This window comes from Gavia stellata, chromosome Z, assembly GCF_030936135.1.
Source record: "Gavia stellata isolate bGavSte3 chromosome Z, bGavSte3.hap2, whole genome shotgun sequence".
Taxonomy (NCBI): Eukaryota; Metazoa; Chordata; class Aves; order Gaviiformes; family Gaviidae; genus Gavia; species Gavia stellata.
This window is the reverse complement of record NC_082637.1, coordinates 8,924,112-8,945,099: the sequence shown is the minus strand read 5'-3', so window position 1 is coordinate 8,945,099 and position 20,988 is coordinate 8,924,112. Positions and strand designations below refer to the sequence as shown.

Here is a 20,988-nt window from a genome sequence, read left to right as displayed (position 1 = left end):
CTTCAACAGACCTAAACACAGTCCTGCAAAGCGTTAAGCCCTGTCAGTTCCTGCTGGCTTTGAGGGAACCCCAAAGCATCTTTTGAGAGGGTCTCAGCAACTCTCTCTTCACCCTGAAGGAGAACTGGGCCCCAGGTTAATGAAAAGTAGGGCAACCTTATACTATCAGCTGTCTGAGAGGGTGCCTGGCATTTTGAGAAAGAGCGACAGAGAAAATTCAAGCTACCGAGGCAATGGGCAACCTCAACATAGTGAAGGTGGACGTAAAAATACAGGCAGGAGCCAGACACAACTGCTCTGAGGCAGGCTCACTGCATGCCCTGCCTCAGTTTCCCTTTGATTTTGAGGGGGAAGATGATGCTGGCTCACCGCAAATCAGCATGATGAAGATGTTGCAGTCAAGATTTCTGACGTGCTGCTGAATGACCCGCTCCCTCTAAAGGGCGAATATCTTGTTTGTGTTGCATCGGAGTCAAACAGATTGGCTTTTCTGCTGCCCCTGCTGGAGCCCTCACGGAAATGAGTTGTGCGGCACACCATCCCACCCTAACCCATGCACACTGCAAAGGAAAAAAGAGAACTCTGACTCTTTCTCTCTTTTCTTCCTCCCACCAGACTGGGCCAAATCCTGATCTCATTTATATAGCAGTAATCCTGGAAGAAATTCACAAGAGTCAGTGCCTCTAGATTTACATGGGTATAACTGAGAGCAGAATTCATCACCACGTCTTCATAGATGGCTCCTAAGCAGCGAAAAATACTAAGGCCTCCTTTATCTTGACGGCACAAGATGGCTCAATAAATGTAAAGCACGTGTTATATAACAGTAAAATAATCTATGGTATTGAGAGCTCACAGATCCTGAAAGTCTTTTCCGCTTGCAAGGGGGGGGAATTAAATAAGGAAAAAAATATATATTGAATAAAGTGCTTGTTGCAGAATATTTTTTTAAATACTGAACTGTGAAACCTAAAGTAGGGCAATACCCTCCCTTTCAACAATACTTTGACTTCCTACAGTCAGCAGATGCAATATGCATAGGATTCAGAAAGATCCCATTAAAATTCATTAAACCATGTTTCCAGCTATTTAGTAAATTTTGAAGAAAAGAAACCTATTGCCTCTTCTGCTCCATACGATGGCCTCTTTGAATGTAATTAACCCTTCATTCATGGGTCTTTCTATCCAACTAATCTCCCACCCCGTGCCTTCCGATGCATTTTTAATACCACAGCTAATACCGCCACCTAAAATCCTCCAGCAGCCACCACGCAATAGAGCTCTTTGCACAGCCAAGGTGCTGTAAATCTCCATAAACAGTGCTTGGATGAACAGCAAATTCAGATAAGTGATGTGTTCTTTTTCATGCCTTCCAGTTACAAACGGGGGATGCTCTTCATCCTTCAAAGTAGATTTTTATCCAGGAATGATGTTGGTTTCATACCTGGCCAGGGGATTTAGCCACTGAGTTTGAGCAAGCTGGGCAAGAAAGGGGTGTAAGGAGGGGCAAGAGGGCATAAATAAATAGTGAAACAATAAACAAGAGAGGCCTAGCAATACACATGCAAATAAACCTCCAAAATTAAAATGCAAAACAATAATGGATCCAGGAAAATCAAGAGATGTTACACAAAGTGTCAACTTTATCTGTGTAAAGTGTAAAACTCTGGTCTCTTTATTACATGGTTGACAGAGACTCAGGACCCAATCTGGTCTAGTCCTGAGTGCGATAAACTGTGACCGGTTTCAGATCGGAGCTCCTATTTACGGAGGTGCTAAGCAGAGAGGGGGATTATATCATACAAACCAGAAGAAACCAAAAATATTCTCGTTCCCCCTTTCCTCTTTTCCCATCTGATAAATGAGCTGGTTTGTCAAAACAGGGAGTGGAGCTGGAGGGGCCAGGGAAAAGGGTTCATTATAAAAAAAGAAAACTGAAGATGAGAACTGAAAATATTCTGTGTTTCTCTTTTCTCAGAGCAAATCCCATTCCCAGGCCAAATCTAATCAGAATCTGTCCATAAAAAAGATCAGAAAGGAAATATTTTGAAATATAGGAAGGGTCTCAGCCTGATCCATGCTGCAAGGTGTTCAAGGTACACGGTGTTTCTTTCATGATTTCAGTGTTCTGCCACAGCTATGAAGGAGTGTTATTTCTGAGTCACAGAATTATGCTTTTCACTTGGCTTCTGTAACACCCCTACGCTTAATTATTTCATCTGAACTGCAGATTTCCACAGATCCAGCAAAGCATTTAAGCACCTGCTCAACTTTAAGAACCTATTGCTTTCTGGGAGGCTTTCCACAATATGAATTAAGCACACACTTTGCTGGATGGACGGCTCTATACCATAACTACATTTCGTCTGGAAGAGATACAGGCCGTTTCCCAAGGGGTTCGCTGCTCTTTAGTACATCAGTCTAACATTTGTCTATGGGTGTATGTGCCTTTTTTATTGAAGACTTTGTCGTACCTGATTGAACTCTGGCACAGTGTTGGTGATCAGTCTTGGACAACTCAGAAAGGACTAATCCTGGCACTACAAGATGGGACACGAGCGTTACAGTTTGTGTATCAGATGTGAGTATCACCGTAAGCCACTGGGAAGCCAACGTGAAGTCTGCCTGCTTAACAGAGAGGCATTGCCATTGCTTTGCTCTGCCAAATCAGGGTATTTTAAAGAGAAAGCAGAACAATTCTATTTAAAATGCACAAGACATCTGTACAGAGGATGAGAATTTCAAAGTATGGCACAAGTCTTACTTTATGGGAAAGTATTATTGTCATTGTTCTTCCAGAGCTGGAAAGGGAGGAGAAAAAATGTATAGGAGCTCAACTCTGCAAAATTTGCAGACCTGAGTGGCAGGCTAAGTGCTACACAGCAAGCTGTGGAAAAATATCAGCAATCAAAAGCCAAAAATCTGGTCTCTGAGCTTCCCGTTCAAAGACATGCGAGGTACTATCCTCCCACCCAAGAAAGACTAGCAAGTACGCACTAAAAATTTAGAGGTTAAACACTCATATAGGGGGATATGTTAACTGCTCCACACTCCACTGGCACTGGGCATGTTGCCTCTAAGGCCATGGAAATGTGTGTACAAGTTAACAGCAAAGTTCAGTCGCTGCGAGAAGGTGTGTATGGATTTGTCCGCTTTAATTGTTTCCATGATTTAAGCGTTAGGCACCAGGAAATTAATCTGGGCAATAGTCAAGACAATCTGCACAAAGCTGGGTCCAATGTTGCTAAAACAAGCTGGCTGAAATGAAAAAGTGCAGCTGTGACTCTCCGCCTGATACCAACACACACACACACAAACACACGCACGCACACAAAAACGGCCGCGATTACTATTCTTATTATTTATGGACACAGATGAAAAGCCAAAGGGGGCATGGTAATGTACGCAGATGCTGATTAGCTGGAGATTATATTGATGATGTAATAAAAATTCACTTTGTCTCTTAAGCTGCACCAGGACAATCAAAGAGAGATTAGATAAAAATCAGAGAGAATGAATAATAGAAGGGAGAGGTAACATCGTAAACCATAACTCCCTGCAAAATGTTCTACCTCTGAGTGCCCCTGGTCAGAATAAATAAGGGCTGCAGGGTGTAAATACAGCCCAAATGTACGTAGGAAGGATGCAGATGTGGCTTTGTACGTGTATTATTTATCAATATGCAGCCAGATACGCACCTCTACCTGCACAGGTTTGCAAATACACACAAATACACATATACATGCATGCACCTTTGTAACTGTTGAACAGATGATGAGAGGGAGTGCAAGAGAGAAAGCATTGTATTTGGAGAGGGACAGATGGACACAGAAAAGCGTATGGGGTGAACAATTAGAAGCGTACGGGAAATCATCTGAGCGAGAAAGATGTGAACTTGCAGGGAAAAAACAACTCGGTCTCTACCTGACAGGGTAAGAGACACATGTGCAAACCCCCATGTGCACATGTATTTACCGAGACATACACCAGTGTGGGTCCCTGTCTGAAAAAAGGATCCCTCCAGCCACAAAAAATCCCAATCAGAGACAGATGGGAGAAAACTTTCTCTTCGTAGAGTGCTTGCTTGAAAAGGAGCAGAACTCCTGCACGTCCAACGTTGGTTTAAGTTTACTGACCATGTTTAATATTTGATTAAACCTTTGGCATAGCTGACTATCCTGATCTGAATAGATGATCCGATTCTTTCCCTGGTAGTAAAGCCAAGCATAAGTAATAGCTGTCCTCTGACTACTGCTGCCTTATGCATACAAGCAGGATTTTGCCGCGTCTGAAAACCTGCTACCTGCTTCTGGATTCTTTTCAGCTGTTTGGTATTTTCAGCCGTATTTTATGAAATCAAACAAAAAAAAAAACCCAAAATGCTTCTCCCAGACATGGTGGGGGCTGCAATTTATTTGTAGCTGAGGGAAAAATCCCTTCCTTCCAAAGTCTTCCCTGGCTTAAGTATTTTACCTGTTCTCCTCGCTGTACTTTTTGCCTGTGGTTTGCATTATTACTTACTAAATACATTAGAAAATGCTCATCAGCTTGCTCGGCAGCTTGGGGATGTTTGTGTGGTTGCCCACACACACATACATGCAGCAATTTTATAAATAAATCACAGTCACAGGGGTGAGGAGAGGGCATGTGGTGCTTTGTATAGAAGCAGAACAGCGAAAAAGAAAGGACATCTCCAGGATCAGAAAATAGGGGCTGCCAGAGTTTCTCTGTGCCTCTTAACGCCTGTGAGATGGGCACTGCTGCTCGTCACAGAAGGTGAGAGAAGGGGACACCAACGCGGGCTGCTTTTCCCCTGGCCACCTAGGTGAGGAAATGTCTAATCCCTCAACACAGACAAAAACTAGGCCTAAATAATCAGCCTACATGCTTTACACCTCAAATGAGACAAGGCTTGCCGGGAGAGGTAATATCTTTTATTAGACCAACTGATATAGTTGGAAAAAAATAGACAAGCTTTCAGGCACACAAGGAAGTCTGTCGTTCTTTTTCCCAGCTATATCAGCTGGACTAATAAAAGATATTACCTCTCCTTACAAATGTTGTCTCATTTATAACCTTAGACCATCACCGCTAAAGCTACAGCACGACTTATACCTTAAATACACACGAAGCTCTTTGCAAAGCTGGATATCATAAATTCCTCTTTACACGTAGCAAACTGAGGAAGAGCAAGGTCTCGGAATGGGATCTGGCAGGACACAGAAGGTTAGTAAGAGGGTCGGGCTAGAAATAGGGTCTTAATCCCTTCCTACCTACCTCTGAATGAAGAAGACTCTGATGCAGCACTACATCAAAGGCTTATTTTGCCTTCTTACTTTAATTGGGGGTTGCTAGAGAAGGGTCCTGGAGCTGGGGGGTAGTTATGTTTCAAAACAGCAGGGAAAAATATTTTTGCAAGAAGCTGAACTGTAGTCCCAGAAGGGGCTGCCAGGAATAGTTAAGAATAAGATCACGATTATAAGAATACAAAGGAAAATGTATGCAGGATTTTTGTTCAGGTGTGAGAAATCTGCTGCTGATTTAATGAAACAAGAAAAGTTAAAAAAAAAAAGGTGCAATTGCCTTGGTGAAATTATAGACTTACTGCACTGATTTTTGGGTTTTTTTAATCTTTGAAAGAGGACATCGAGCTTTGAACCTCAAAAGAAAAAAAAAACCACACCTTTTCTGTCTACTCTCTCAGTAGTTTACATACAGAAAAACGTACGTTTGTGTATCTGTGTGTGTATACTTTGTGGGTGTGGGTCTTTCTGCTACTACCCATGGGTTTTTTCTTTTCGAAAATACTTCGTCAGTATGGCTCCCTTTTCCCAAACCTTGTTCAGGAAAGAGCTGAGAAAGGAGAGGAGAGATTGTTAATGGGGTCTGAGAGAATCAGAGTGGCGACTCGCGACATGAACCAGTGAAGTGCTCTCTACAGGGGTGACAGCCAGCGACAGCACGAGAGCAAAACGTTGGTGCAGAGCTGAACCGAGGGGAGAGGAGTGTGAACAGCGATGGCAAGAGCCAGGGAAACAGGTCTGTAGCGGCAGAGGTTGGCTATGGAAAATAAACAGCTCATGAACACAGGTAGGCTGAGAAGGACATTGTGGGAAACGGGCAGTGAGCCTGGAGCGGTGCCTGGGGAAAGGACCTGGCCCTGGGGACAAGTCTGAGCCTGTGGTCCCTACACCCATGCTTGCACCCGCAACCAGGGGAGGAAGCTTAGGAAGGGAGGGTGAGGAGCTGGTCTTAGATGCAAACCCAGCCAGCAAGAGCCCGGGCACAGCCCTTGGAAGGCAAACGCAGGGGCGGGATGGAGAACCGAGCCGCTCGCCCGGCAATCGGTCCGACAGCTTGTTCCTGGTAGCGCAGAGCAGGGTCACTGGGCCCGCTGGCAGCTCGGCTATTTCTCTTTGAATTAAGAAGCTGCTGCCAGAAGTCCTGTCCCTGGATCGGCGTAGGGGAGAAGACAGGGGAATGACGCACCTACTGTGCAACTCCTTTTATGAATAAACTCGTAAAATCTGATTCTACCAGCTCCTCTCTGGCCCTTTTAAATGAGCCGGTCAGTAACAAACGGTCATTTAACAGCAGAAAGCAGCCGTTATATGGGAGAACAGATTGAGACTAATACAACACACGTTCCCCTCCAAACAAGGACCCAACATTCCTTCTTCAATTTTTTTTTCCCCATCTGCAAACACTGCCAGTAAAGCTGAGTAAATATATAAATAATTAAACAAACAAATACTTTCCCTGTTGCCCCCGGGCCTTTGAAACTGAGACTTAGTTGGATTTCAGGCAATCAAGCAGCATCACGTTTGCACACTCGCACTGCACGCACGCTTCCTCTCCACCTTTGACAGAATATCATTGACTTGAGTGCACTGTGATGATTTCAAATAGACTAGGGGTTAGATAATCGACTCTACACACACACATACACACACGCACCCTCCAGCTCCTCTATTTATTTCATAAAAGACATAAGCACAGATGGGTTGGAAACACACACACACACCCCCCTCCACATACGTTGCTATTGATGAACTAGCTAAAACTGCAGCTGAAATAATAAAATAAAGAAAAACAGGGAGCCTGATTCATTTGCTTGTCAGATCTTCACTGTAGGAGATCACCTGAATTCCCCCTTTTAAATGAAAAGGTTTCTAAATTAATTTTGCTGTGGCCGGATACTCGAGGTCACTGGGATCTTGTTTATTCCCCACAATAAGCTACTTCTTGGGTAGTAGCAGTGAAAACTCCCTTCTGGACTACGTTGCTCTGCCAAAGTCAGGGACGTTCACATCCCTGCTTAAGGATTCACATGGTGTCTGTCTGTTGTATGTGAGGCTGGGTCAGAGTCTAACTATTGACTTCGGAGAGTGTTGGGTCAGTCCTCAGCAAATGGACAACGACTGCCAATTCCATCTGCCCATACCGAGGGCAGGAGTACACTTGTCAGAGGGAACTTGCTCTTTTTACTGACCCGGTGAAGGCAGATACCTTCGGCTTGATCCAAATCGTATTGCAAAGAATACATTTGGATCAGGCCTTTTGAGAAGAAAGGTGGGATGCAGCCCTTCATCAAATCCTTGAGCTTTGCAGCTCCCTCAGTTGCCATAACAATGAAGAGTATATATGTGATTCACTAAAAGAAGAAAAAAAAAAAAAATCAAGATCCTGAATCAGTGAATGATGATATTCCTGTAGACAGAGAAATTACAAAAGCTGAATCCTACTCACATGAAGAAAACTGGCAAAATTGCCATTGACCCTTTCTTGGCAAAGCACGGACAAATATGTATTTTGTGACAAGTGAAATGAGCAAAGCTAATTTTCCACCTCCCCACCACGTGTTTTTTGAAAGCATGTTTTCCTGATCTGCACTGAAACGGGCTCTGATGTAACACATTTGTCATCAGAGATGCACCACAACCTTTACTGAGAAAAAATAAATGTCAAATTTATGCCATTAACTTCTTCTTCCTAAAAAAAAAAAGAACAAAATTAAAAAAAAATCCAACTGGCCTAATATTGCAGATGGGGAAATGAAAGATCAATAGCTCACTGGAGCCAATGGGAATCTTCCCATTGATTCAACAGGTTTCAGTTCAGGCCTGAAGGCACCGAGCTTAAGTGACTCCATCAGAGAGTGACTAATTATCCACGCAGTGATTAGAACCCAGGCGTCCTCACTGCCGCCCTCACCCACCAGATAATGCCCTTCCTTTGAATGAAGCTGCAGGCACAAGCAGCAATTTAGAGGGGGCAGCTCTGAGGTGTATTATCCACTAGCAAATAATCCAGAAGGAATGGCAATGCTTGCTTTTCCTGTTTATTTATTTGTTTGTTTAATTTGGTGTTAACTTTTACTAACCCAAGAGTGAAATGTAAAACCTAGCACCACTCTGTCACCCCTATCTATCTCCTGCAAGATTGTGTGCTTTCCTTCCAGTGGGTTGGCTTGGTTTTTTTTTTCCCTTCTCTGTCAATGACTAAACTTGGACTTAAATCATTTGTAAGATACTCTTTTCTTTGATATCAAAATTGGCTGGATCCAGACTCTTGCAAATAAACATGCAGCAATGGTATGCTTTTAAAGACTTTGCCAAAGGATTTTTGTTGGTTGTCTTGCCCATTCCTCACTTCCACTCCTACTTTTCTCATTTATTGCCAGTATCTTGAATGAGATTTCTCTTTCTGGAAAAAAAATAGAAATCCATAATCCAAAAAAAAAAAAAGACAGGAAGAAGGGAAACAAAGCAAAAAATGACCAGACTCGCTCCGAATGCAGAAAACAGAACAAAACCCACAGAATAGCATAACTGAATAAAAATATATCTTTATAAAAGAGAGTGAAAAATTGCATCCTCATCCATATATTATTGAAGATGGAATATGATCAAATAAATCGCTTTTAAAAGCAATTAAATGCTCACAAAAGAAAAACACTTGCCTTGTAAACTGAGAGAAGGCATAATGAAATGCAAACCATCTGAAACTACCACACGGAAACTGGAACGAGACACTTCAAGCTGAATGGTATAGCAAAAGGAGTGAACCAGCATACCTAGATAAGGTAGTCTATTGCTGAAGAGGGAGTAGTTAGGAAATCCAGAAGCAAGCAGGTCTGTGTATCTGGATTTAAATGAGTAAGAACCTTAAGGCAGTCACATTGCATATTATCAGTCCTTCCTGCCTCAACGAACGGTATCTTGCAGAACTGCCCGTAACTTAGGGCTGAGTCCAAACACTGCTGCAGGCAAGGTAGAGTTTTCCTGAAGACTTCAGCAGCCTTTGGAGCGGGTCTGTAGCTGCTCTGCAAAGTCCTTTCCCATCAATTATAGATTGTGCGTATCATAGAATATACGTTACTTCCACCCTCTTTTTCCCCCCATTTCTTAAATGCTGCTAAAGGTGTGAAAAAATAAAATAAATCAAGCACTTTCATTGCATTGCAGTGTTGAAAAAGAGCTCTCTGGGATGAATCCTGTTCTGATGGGGGCTGAAGTGGGTGACCAAAACGGTCCTGGCTGCTTTGAGTTTCTCAGACCCCTGGCTTCTCTGTAGCCGCCAGGCAAAGACACGATCATAGAGAAAGAGGTATCTCATTTCTGTGTGGGTCAGGTGAAATAATGGGAAAGAAACAGAGCCTTGCCTGTAAGAGGCAAGAAAACTGAGTTTTCTCTGGGGTAGCTTTCAGAGAGGTGCAAGCCAGTTCAATCTACTCAGCAAAGGTATCTCACTCTCTCTCCCCCAACCTCTCTCATGCACCATTTCAAAGAAGTGCATCTTTACCTTATTATATTATTAGAATCAATCAATATTATTAATATTACATGTGGGCAATTCTGTAAATTCTTCATAGTTCTCCTCCCTGCCTGTTAACAGCAGGTGCATTATACAGTCTCTGGTTAGATTGGTCAACCAGGCTATCGATAGTCTTAATAAGCAATATCTATATTGTGACCTTTGCTCACAGAACTGAATCTCTCCTATAGGGCTGTCAGATTCCTTAAAGGAGTATTGATAAGCTCATTACTGTATTGCTACATATAATTTTAGGTGTGATTTTCACTCACCCTCAAGGATCTAGTAACCGAATAATTTTTTTTTTCCCTCCTAAAGCATTGGTCCTTTTACAATTGATCAAATAGTGAATTAGAGCATTATAGAGAGGAAACATAATCAGGGGATTTCTACAAGTACACTGTGATACATCTTTTGATCTTCTGACAACCTTCATCCCTCCGGATCCTAGGAAGAAAACACTGTTTTATAGGGATATTATTAGGCTGATGCTGCTTTATACATCTACCTGCAAGAAGCTACTGAATCCGACAAAGATATTTGTGTGTGTTTGCAGTGAGTGATGCATATTATGTGATGTGAATCTATCCTTAGGGACTGAAAAGGAGAGGAACTATGTGCAAATGTAAGTCTGCCCTTTCGATACATGTGTGCATACACAGTCTCTGTGCATGATATACACGGGCATTTGAATTAGAAACAGGCCAAATATGCAGTCAGATCTCATCAGACCAACTCTGTCTGCAAAGCTCCGTTTTTATTCTGTTTGAAGAAGCTTCATGTCCAGAGTTATCTGCGCCAGCGCACTGGGAAGTCAGCCGGGTTGCCTCTAAAATATTTTGGAGACTCAGACACAATGTACAAATAAACCAGACATGGATTAATTAAGTGTGACTGTATCATTAAATTAGTATAATGAACAAACAGCTATGTATCATATTAAACTCTGCATATAATTCCAGGAATAGCCTGTTAAGTCACCTGCCACTTTCACGCAAGAGTATGATCTCTGTACTATCTTTTAGAAAGGAATTATTTAGAGACATATATCAGCCTGTCTGTACTGAATGCATGTTTTCATTCATATGCACATACAATAAATGGTTGCACATGTGCGTGATATAAGGACATGGCAGGCACACTTGTATCTCTCTGCATATGCACTTTTTGCATGAAAGTTAATTCTCGGCTGCACCTTTCATGCAAACTATGTCTTTTTATGTTTTCCAGATTTAAATAAGGAAATTACAGACCTCAACAATGTAAAGAGAAAAGAATAGCCTGCATTACAAACTGTGTCTGCACTGCACCTTGGTCCATCAAACCGTAAGCAACTTTCTGGTGGCAAAATACTTTGACAGACCTAACAGCGAAGGTCCCTCTCACCGGCAACTATATAACCATGGAGGCATCAACATTGCCAACAAAGCCATCTATGAAATAGTTAATGTTAAACAATGATTGTCTATGTTCAACAAAGGAGGGAGAAATAAACAGATAAGGGTGAGGTAGATCGAAATCTGCATGCCTCATTGGCTGAGCTGTCGGATATTTCTAATGCATCTGAAGGGTTTGTTACTAAGAACCTGTTAAGTATCTTTAAACCTTTGATCTGTAGCCAGTCTTAACAAAGGTGACAATTAATTAAAGGAGAGTGCATTGCAATAAAGTTACATCGTGGTCAGTTTATATATACTGTCCAAAGCTGGTTCACAGAAGTCACTGTCAATTAAAGTCTTCTTGGAGTCCAGTTCATTATCAATTTTTCCCCCTTGCCTTGATCGATATTTTTGGCTGCTTCTGCTTGACAAACTTAACACAATGTCTATATCTATATGTCTTGCCATTCATTTGCATGGAATAGATGGCCGTATATGATTTATTTTTAGCTACTACGTATGGTCAGGCACTTTATTTGAGAGGTTTAGAGCTCTCATCCATCTTTATTTTAAGGAGTGACAATAATAAGCCCTCTCTTCCTTCGAGGGGATGTCAGTTGGATATAATGAATGCACATTAAAAGCTGCATTCACCTGTGTGTGCATTCAGACTGTGGCTCATGGTGACAAAAGCAAACAAATGCAATATCTGTGGTGACATCCTGACTCCAGCCCACACCGAGCGATGCAGCACGGACAAAGTGTTTCAATAGATCCTGCAATCCCCAAAATGCAACAATGCATCTCGAGGAGTTACAGAGGGAGAGATCCCTATAATATATACCGCAGCTCAGCCAGTGAAGCGACGGTGGAAGAAAAGCCATAACTTTAACTCGCCATGGTTATTATTTTTCCCTTTTTCCACTGCAGATTTTAATACATAAGGGTCAGTCCGCCATGACAAACCCTGGCAACAGTCATACGAGCATCGCTGGAGCAGTTAAGTGAGTGAGAAATGTGGCAGGGGTCAGGCTTTTGTCAGTTCCTCAGCTTTGGTTTGGTTTTAGTTTCACTTACGAAAGGAAAGCTAAGTTAAGGGACAAGCCAGCAAGCACAGAAGCCAGTAGCATTAACTGGAAGTGTTGCGGTTTGCTACGTAAATCCACCACCCGGAATTTTAAAGGGAATGTGAAACACTGAGTAGGTGCAAGCCTGCACAAGGATTTCCAAACGTGAACCCACCGAAGTGATGGCAAAACTCTCACTGACTTCTGCCCAACAAGCAGACAACAGGTCTTCGCTCCCTAAGTAAAGATGATGCTGGTATTAATGAAACACCAGCCTATTTGTTAAGGCCGGGATTCAACTTAGCTCACTTAACACCTCGCCTGCGTAGTGCAGACCCTTACAGGGCAGAAACCAGACAGTGCTCGGTGGACAGGTCATGTTGAGCTCTGCATCCTCCTGCTGTTACGGAATATTATTGTAAAGCTATAGCCAACACCTACGTGAGTCTTTGGGCATCTGATGTTTTTTCTCTATTTTAAATGCAGGTAAGTGTCCCAACAGCCTAGATCATCTCCCCCACTTTTTCTCCCTTGGAACCATTACTGCCTGTCGCATAAACCCGCCTCGGTTCACACTTGATTGACGGGAGGGACGGTAACAGCTCCTTTAGTGTCGTTATGGTCTGTCGGGTCAGTGCGGCTGGTATGCATGCGCACAGGGTATGCATGATAAAAAACACCCTGACGTCTTGCTGAAAAATGTGGCTGCGTATTCCCAGCTCTTAAGGCTAGGGGAGGCCCTCCTCGATCATCCAGCCCCTTCTGCCCCTTGCTCTTGACCACCGTGCATAGAGAGTCCTCTGCCCACCCTCCGTGACAGGTACAATCCACTTTTCAGCCGAGCACAAGACACTTTCCGCAGTCTCACTCACTCTTTACCCAGGCAAAATTTCCAGATACTCTCTGACAACTTCCTTCAAAAGACTATTCCATCAGCTGCCTGGCTTTTATTATACTATGCAATTTGAATCCTCTGCTAAAGAAAGGCCTGTCTGTGGCACTGGCCACTGGCCGATGCAGGATACAGGACCAGATGAACCACGCTTTTCATCCAAGGTGACAAGGATCCTCAATTTTTCCCCCTACTTCAGTGCTGATGTTCCCGATCTCTTCTGGCTGAATACAGGAAAAAAAATACAATAAAACAAAAACAAATTGTCCCCTGTTTCTGTTGTTATACTTCAGAAATTACTAAGTTCCTGATTCACCCTTTAATTAAAACCTTGGTTTAGCCAAGTAAATGCTATGAAATTTGGTTGTTGTCGCTAATTTTATTTTTAAAGAAAAAAAGAAGTACCTTTTTTCCTTCCCTGAAAATCCCAAAGGCACCAGTATATGTAGATATTGGGGGACAAAAACAATCGTAATCCATAAATGTGTAGGAAATATAAGTCTAACCTGTAGAAAGGTAAAAGAAGAAACAAAAGCTCTAAAGCCACAAACTTTAATTTCTTTCTTTCCTCCACATTATGTAACTTTAAAACAAATCCATTCTTGTAAGGATGATTAGTTGATATGGTAGTGGGACTAGCTGAAGAACAGCTTTCGGTGCAAAACTTAACAGCCAAGCGAGAGATCCCAGAAAATTGGAGTTTGTATTGGAAATGCTGACACAACCGTAACAACAGCATCATAACTGGCTGCAGCTGCTTTTAGAAACCAGAATCCATGTCCAGACCCCTGAAAAAAGAGTTAACATATAGCGTTCTTATTTATGAAGCAATCTGGGCTATCTGTTTGACATTATCAAAACACATACACGCTCATCTGTACGGGAGATTATAATGTACAGGGGGTTGCTTTTTTCCTCTCTCTTCCATCAAGCTATCCAATTGCATTTTGATTGTTTTAAGGGCTTGTTCTTTAGACCTAAGGCATAAAGCCTCCTCTGTTTTATTCCAGTTTATTTGTGCATTTACCTCCCTAAAACTTGTTTGGTTTACTACCATACTAAATGCTGTATGTGTTGCTTTCAGCCAGGCAAGCCTTATGTTTCAATTATAGAGGAGTTTATTCAGCACCTGTATTGCGTTGTGCTTCTTTTCAACTAAATTTCCATTTCCCAACGGCTGTATGCATGAATGTGTATACACCTCTTTTTTCTGTATGTACACACACACACAAATCTATACATTTATACATATATACAAATATATCATCTTAACTGAATGCTCATTTTCATTGCACCTTTGAATTTCCAAGATATCCAAAACCTTCATAAACATCCTTAAACTTAACAAGGTTTTAATTTTTCTATCATCTGTCTTTGTAATCAAACAGAACAGAATATAATGAATGGAAGCATTGTTTACCTACCCCCGAGGTGTCTTAAATTTCAAAATTATTTATACTTTTGAGAAGGTAAAGCAGTAAAAGAATTAAACTATTCTTTTCATACTGCATTTTTCTAGCTGCATTGAATGCTTATCGAACGAGGTTCGGGTCAGGTAGGAACACCATCCTAACCATGGGACTGCAATGGTGGATTTCAAGGAGGTTTTGGGGGTTTTGCACATTTTTCCCCCCCAAATAAGGATTGAAAGAATGTTGTAGCTCCCAGGTCTATGGAAGGCTCTTGCTTTCCCACTGCACACCATCTCCACTCTTTAAGTGCACTCACCCGCGTGTGTTTCAGTAAATCTCAGTTAAGTGTGGAATGCTGATTTCTTCTGACTTCCTAAATAGAATATTATGGAGACCTGTGTGTTTTAAATTAAAACACATTCTAGGCCTTGGGTACAAGCAAGCTTCGATAGAAAAGGCTGTTTAAACCTATGGGGACAGTCCTATATTTAGATTACATTAATTCATAAATATTATACTAAATACCACTTAAATTGGCCTTAAATGACTTCAAAGATAATGCATTATAATATGGCTGTCCTGAGAGCACTAACCTTTATGTCTCCCAGTAACTCAGCCTTTAAGCATACTCCACTGCTAGATAAGAAGGGGGGAAGTTATGAATGAATGGCTTGCTAAATTGTTCAAGTGTGATTAGTTAACTCCGCGCGCGCGCGCGTGTGTGTGTGTGTATGTGTGAGCGCGTGGGTGGGTCAGCTCAGCCCCGGTAGATTCCTACCCGCAGATCTCAGCACACAGCCTCTTCCCAACCCTAGAGCAAAGTACCACAGCAGGAGCCTGTTCCTGCCCCGTGTGGAGAGAAGCGAGGACAGGGGAAATATGCAGCAGCTATGCTCGTGTCATGAAAGCTTGTTTTCTTGGGGATGTGGCAAGCCTTTCTCACCTTCCCTCACATGCTGCTTCCCCCGTACCCTTTTCTCTTTTCGCATGTATGTAAGAGAATCGTGCTCCCCTGCCTCTTCCCTGGTATCTGGCCTGGTATCAGCAGGGGCTGCTGGTGAGAGAACCTGGGACTTCACTCTCCTTTTGCGATAGTTTTTTTGGGAGGGGGTCATAGTCGTGTACTTTATCTTCAGGTTCTTAATTTTCAATTTCCTCCTGCTATACAGGAGCACCACAATAGGATCTCTTTATGATATTTTCAAGAGTACACATCCTGTGCTTTCAGTTCAAGGGATTTACACCTGAAATTACTCTGGTTGCTACGTTTTTACTTTAAGCTAATTGCTGTCTCTTTCCTCCTCCCAACACAAACCCACCTTCTCCCCCTTCACACCCAAGGTTTGCTCTCTGTACACTTAAATAAACTACAGCCCACTATTAACCCTTCAGGGTATACCACTGCCACAGCCTCATCCCCTGGATTAGGAATGAAATCAACTGAGAGTGATGGATCAATTAATGTATAAGCATTATGCATCACTTATGGAAAGCATCCTGGGGTTTCATATTGCCATCCTACCCCTGAGAGCCAAGTTGGACTATCTTTATGCAATTCTTCACCTATGCCTGCAAAGCAAAGCCAAAATAAGGAGATCTGAGTGAATACTATGCTTCACATGACTGCATTTAGGGAAGGGAAAAGAAAAAAAAATAGAGTAAAAATGAAATAAAATGAAATAAAATAATAAAAAAAAGCCAAACACAATCCTCATCCTTCAAAGCCCCATCATGCTTTTTGACTTAATAGTAATTAATCACTACTGGCAAGAAAGTAATTTTTTTCCAGGTAGCCAGAGGCACATTTTTATCAGGATTAGCTAATAAATCAGCGGCATCGCTAGAAAGGAGTTCAAACTCTTCTCGGATGTACTAAATAAAACTGATCTCTGAAACGCTGGCAACTCGGTGTCTACTGAAGCTTCACTCAAACCCTAGCCTGTGAAATAACAATCATCATCATCATTTTTCCTTCCAAAGTCCAAAACTTCTAGGAGGTTAAAAATGACTGTTTCTTTCAAGATGAACTCATGCAATTTGGTTCGATGAGGCGACAAGATTTCCCACCTGGCTTTTTCCTAGGTTGCAGCTTTAGAACAGAAATGAAATGAAGGGAAATGAAGTTAGTATCTTGCTTAATTCAGGAATATGTGTTAAACACATCCAAGCAAGATAAATGATCCCTCTCTCTCTCTCCCTCCCTCCCCCCCTTCCTGAGTTTGTCTCTGTGAATACAGGCATACAGTAAAAGCAAAACTGAAATGAAAGAGGAAGAATTCACATCGATGAAATAGAAATTAAAGTTAGCGCATAGATTGATTAATTACAGGTTTACGATAGAACATAACAAAAGAATAAAATCTCATCAACAGATCAAAATAACCTCCCCCCACCATAAAAATCCTTTATCGAGGTCTTAGCTCAAAGATTTCCTCTACACTATGTTGAGTGATTCTCTTAAGTGTGGCTTTTACTGTTGTTATTTTTATTTTATGGAAACCTTAGCTAATTTTTGCGAACACATGCGCGCACACACGAGCTCAGTGGCTACTCTCACTATGCCTCATCTATTAGACGAAACCTCCCAGGACCTTTCTTTCCCTGTGCTTCTTACTATTATTTTTATTGTTATTATTAATAATTATTATAGTACGGATGTCACATTTAAATAATGCCCATCAGACCTTGATGTGGCTTCTAGGAAGCTAATCTGAAAAGAAAGCAAGGTTCAAAAGGGCTACATTGATCATTGTAAATATGAGAAGGATGTTTGGAGCGACCGGCAAGAAAGGATGGAAGAAATATCCTATAACTTGGACTGAGTCCCCGGTCCCCGAGCCCTGAACATTTTCTCTAGCCTGTGCGAAACTGGTATTTTGCACTGTCAGGGTATATTTTCATTTGCATTTCCTGAGGGTGGAAGAGAGGAGGGGAGTGAGTGGGAAGGGGGAAGAGATGCCTGCTAAACATGCCGTTAAGTTCAAGATTTACAACTCGCCAAGGCATTTGGAAAGCTGGGAAGCCAGTAATGCCATTACCAGTGACTCTCCCTGCTAGGAGTCCACCAAGCTGGAGTAGACACTGCTACTGAACATCTCTTGTAACAGATGCAACTTCCACTCCTCCCGTGGCCCCCTGCAAAACCCTTTCTCCTCGTGCACTAAATCTGGAGTCACACCCCAATCGCTTCTGATCTGATCTTTTTCTTTTATTTTCTTTTTTTTTAATAACTACATATTGAATGAAATAAACACACACACACATACATACAGAACCTTAATAAAGTGTCTGGCTTCCCTCCTGGGTCTCTCCTGGTCCTAAGCAGGGCTACCATGCAAATTATCTTCAACTTCCTCCCTGCGAGTCCTACTTTCCTACCCGAGGATCCGAGCATCTCTCCCCCACTACACACACCCTCCCCCACCCCCAAAACGTAGCATCATCTAATCTGAAATGCACCTCCGGAGAGCCTAAGCTAAACAGGGAAAGGAGCGGGCAGAGATAGAGCGAGCGAGGCATCGCATGGGGAGTACGTCTCCACTGCCTTTAAAGAAAACCTAAAAAGTTCCCGGGATGGACTTTGGGCACATTAAAGTAGTGCTCGGAATATGCCTACTCGGAGACTTCTCCCCTCTGGAACTAAACTGCCACCCGTCCCTCTTGGCTCGCCCTCTCCAGCACATCACACACACACATGCATCGTGATTTTGTACACCCCCCGCCCCCGCCACCCTGTTTGAGATAGGCTTTTTTATTGTTGTTTATATCCCTGTTCCCAAGCTGAACAAAACCAAAATGAAATACCCCCCAGCAGCAACTCACTCTTCTCCGCCTCTGGCTTTGGAGCGGACTACAAATAATAATTGTAACAGCAGTAAAAATAAAAATTAGGAAAAAAAAAAGAAAAAAGAAAGGAAGAAAAAGAAAAGGCGCCGGTGCCAGATAGACAACAGTTGTAAAATAGGGGCTTCCCAGCTCTGCGCAAACACACGGACAGACACACGGACACACACCCCCCCCGGGTGGAAAATGTGCGGCTGCCGAAGCTAAATACCGAGCTCCGCTGCCCCTTTTCAGCACCACCAGCGCGCGGACAGCTGCCCGCCAGCCCCGCCGCCCGCTCCGGCGCTCGCCTGGGCGCCCCGGCTTTCGCAAGGGGCTGCATCTCGCCCCCCAAAAAAGGGGGGGAAAGAGACAAAAATGCTACTAAAAGAAGGAAACGGAGCGGACTCCCTTCCCTGCCTCTCTCTCTTCTCTTTCCAGGAGGGTCTATTATTTCTTTCCCTGCCCCCCCAGCCTGTCGCCTCCGCCCCCGGGCCAACCAAAAATGAAATAAAATGAAATGAAATCGAAAGGAAAGAGAGAAAGAGAGACCCGGAGAGGGAGCGGGAGCCTGCCTTCCTCTCCCGATCTCTCCCGGGAAAGTTCAGGAGGTAACTCACCTTTGTGCATGCCAGTGAACCTGTCCTTCAGCACCGTCAGTTCATAGATCTTCCCGAACTCCTCGAAGAGCGGTTTGAGGTCTTTCTCGTCCAGGTTACGGGGGATCTGCCCAATAAAGAGCTTAATGGCATCGTGGTCCTTCATTGGGATGGTGGATGGGTTTCCGGGACTATGGTTTAATCCGTTCATATGCCCGTTGGTGCTGGGGTTGCTGTGATTGCTACTCAGGCTGGTATTGTCTGGTTGTCCGTTTGCTAACGTGGCCATCTTTATATACATAGAGAAAATCTTCTTTCCTTTTTTTCCCCCTCTTCTTTTCTCTCTCCCTCCCTCTCTCCCTCTCTCTCTCTCCCTCTCTCTCGCTCTCTCGCTCCCTCTCCCTCTTTCACACACACACACACACACTCACACACACACACACTCCTCCCTCTCCGTCTCTCTCTCTCTCTGGGTCTGATCTGATTTTTTTTTTACATTGAAGATCTGTGTCCTTTCCGTTTAAACAGGCTGGATCGGTTCAAATTCCCAGCCAGACTAGGGGGTGGGGTGTGAGTGTGGGGATGTGTGTGTGTGCGGGGAAGGGAGGCTGGGGGTGGGGGATTGCTTTTGCCTCTACTCTGGCTAAACCCCCTCCTCCCATCCAACCACCCCCCTGTCTGTCTGCCCGGGAGAAGCTTAATGGTATCTTCCAACACAGCCCCTGGCTATAAATAGCACTAGGCGCATGGCTCTTGGAGAGACAGTCAATTTCTATTGTGCCAAGTGAGCAAAGGGGAACGGTTGCGTTTTTAGGACCAATGATGATGATCTTTTTTTTTTTTTTTTCCTTTTCCTTTGCAAGCCCTCCGATCAATCGCTGTCGTTATAATTTCAGTGATCATCGGGAAATCTGCCTTTTTATTTGAGAGGGGGAAAAAAAACAAACCCAAGGTGTTCTGACTTCTTCCTATTATGATGATGTCTCTTATTTATTATTTACTCTTATTATGATTTCGCAATTGATAATAAAAGCAGTTCAGATACGGACGAATCCTCGGGCTCAGAGGTTGCTTTTGCTGTTGTTGTTGTGGTTGTGATGTTACAAGCTCTCTTTACTATATCTGTTCTTGTTGCATCTAAAAAAAAATGCATGCTCTTTAAGCTCTTTTTTAAAAAAAATTATGCTGCTGATGATGACATCAAGCTAGGAAAGGCACAAACTGTATTATTGTAGCTTTTTGGAGGGAGACGAAAAATATCGAGACGACTATTGTTAATTTTCGTGCTGCTGATATTTATTTTACGTACAATCAGTGCGGGCGTTATCTCCTGTGCTAGCTGCGTGTGGTGTGTGTGCGTGCGTATTGGAAAGGGATTGATTAGATAAGATTTTCTTGCCCGACTTTCAAGCCATCAGGATATTCTGTCTCTCTCTGATGGAAACATAAATCGTATTTTGTAGTCATCAGGGATCGGGAGTTGCTTGTCCGAACAATGCTCTCTAGACAAAGTGTACTGTATGGTGGAAATGAAATCAGCTCTCCTTTCATAGCATCTGGGGGTGGGGAGGGCAGGGAGGCTCGGATTAAGGACACAACTCCCCCTTGTCCCCCAAATAATAACAACAGTAATCCGGACAGTAACAAAACAAGGCTCTGCGTGTGCTCAGAGCAATTTTTCTTTTTTTTTTTTTATTTTTATTCTCTTTTCCCCTTTCCCCCCGTTCCCGTGCAAGCTGTGCGGGGATGAAGCTCGGAGAAACACCAGCAGGCGAGCTCGGAACAGCCTGCGAGTTACCTGGCCTGAACCTCCCCCCCCCTCCCCACCCCGGTCAGGCTGCAGCCACACGGCGCCCGATTATCCCCCCTACCCCGGGGGTGCTCGCAGCCCCCCCGCCCGGCCCGGGCCGCCCCCAGGCACCGCGGGGGCTCCCAGCCATTGTTCCCGGCGCCGCCGGCTGCTCCCCGCGGCGGCCCCGGGGGGCGGGCTGGGAGCGGGAC

General features: G+C 43.3%; 1 protein-coding gene across 47 annotated transcripts in view; it reads right to left on the bottom strand.

Annotated features, from left to right (window-relative positions):
* Positions 1-19,303, bottom strand: part of CELF4 (CUGBP Elav-like family member 4) — a 685,725-nt gene extending 666,422 nt beyond the window's left edge. For 45 of the 47 annotated variants that reach the window (XM_059834375.1, XM_059834395.1, XM_059834372.1 and 42 more), the window contains exon 1: positions 19,009-19,288. In XM_059834375.1, the coding sequence (XP_059690358.1) occupies positions 19,009-19,288 (280 nt within the window). Of the gene's footprint in view, positions 1-19,008 lie in introns of all 47 variants that reach the window. The other 2 variants (XM_059834415.1, XM_059834404.1) reach the window with 2 other exon arrangements.
* Between the last annotated feature and the right edge of the window lie 1,685 nt (positions 19,304-20,988).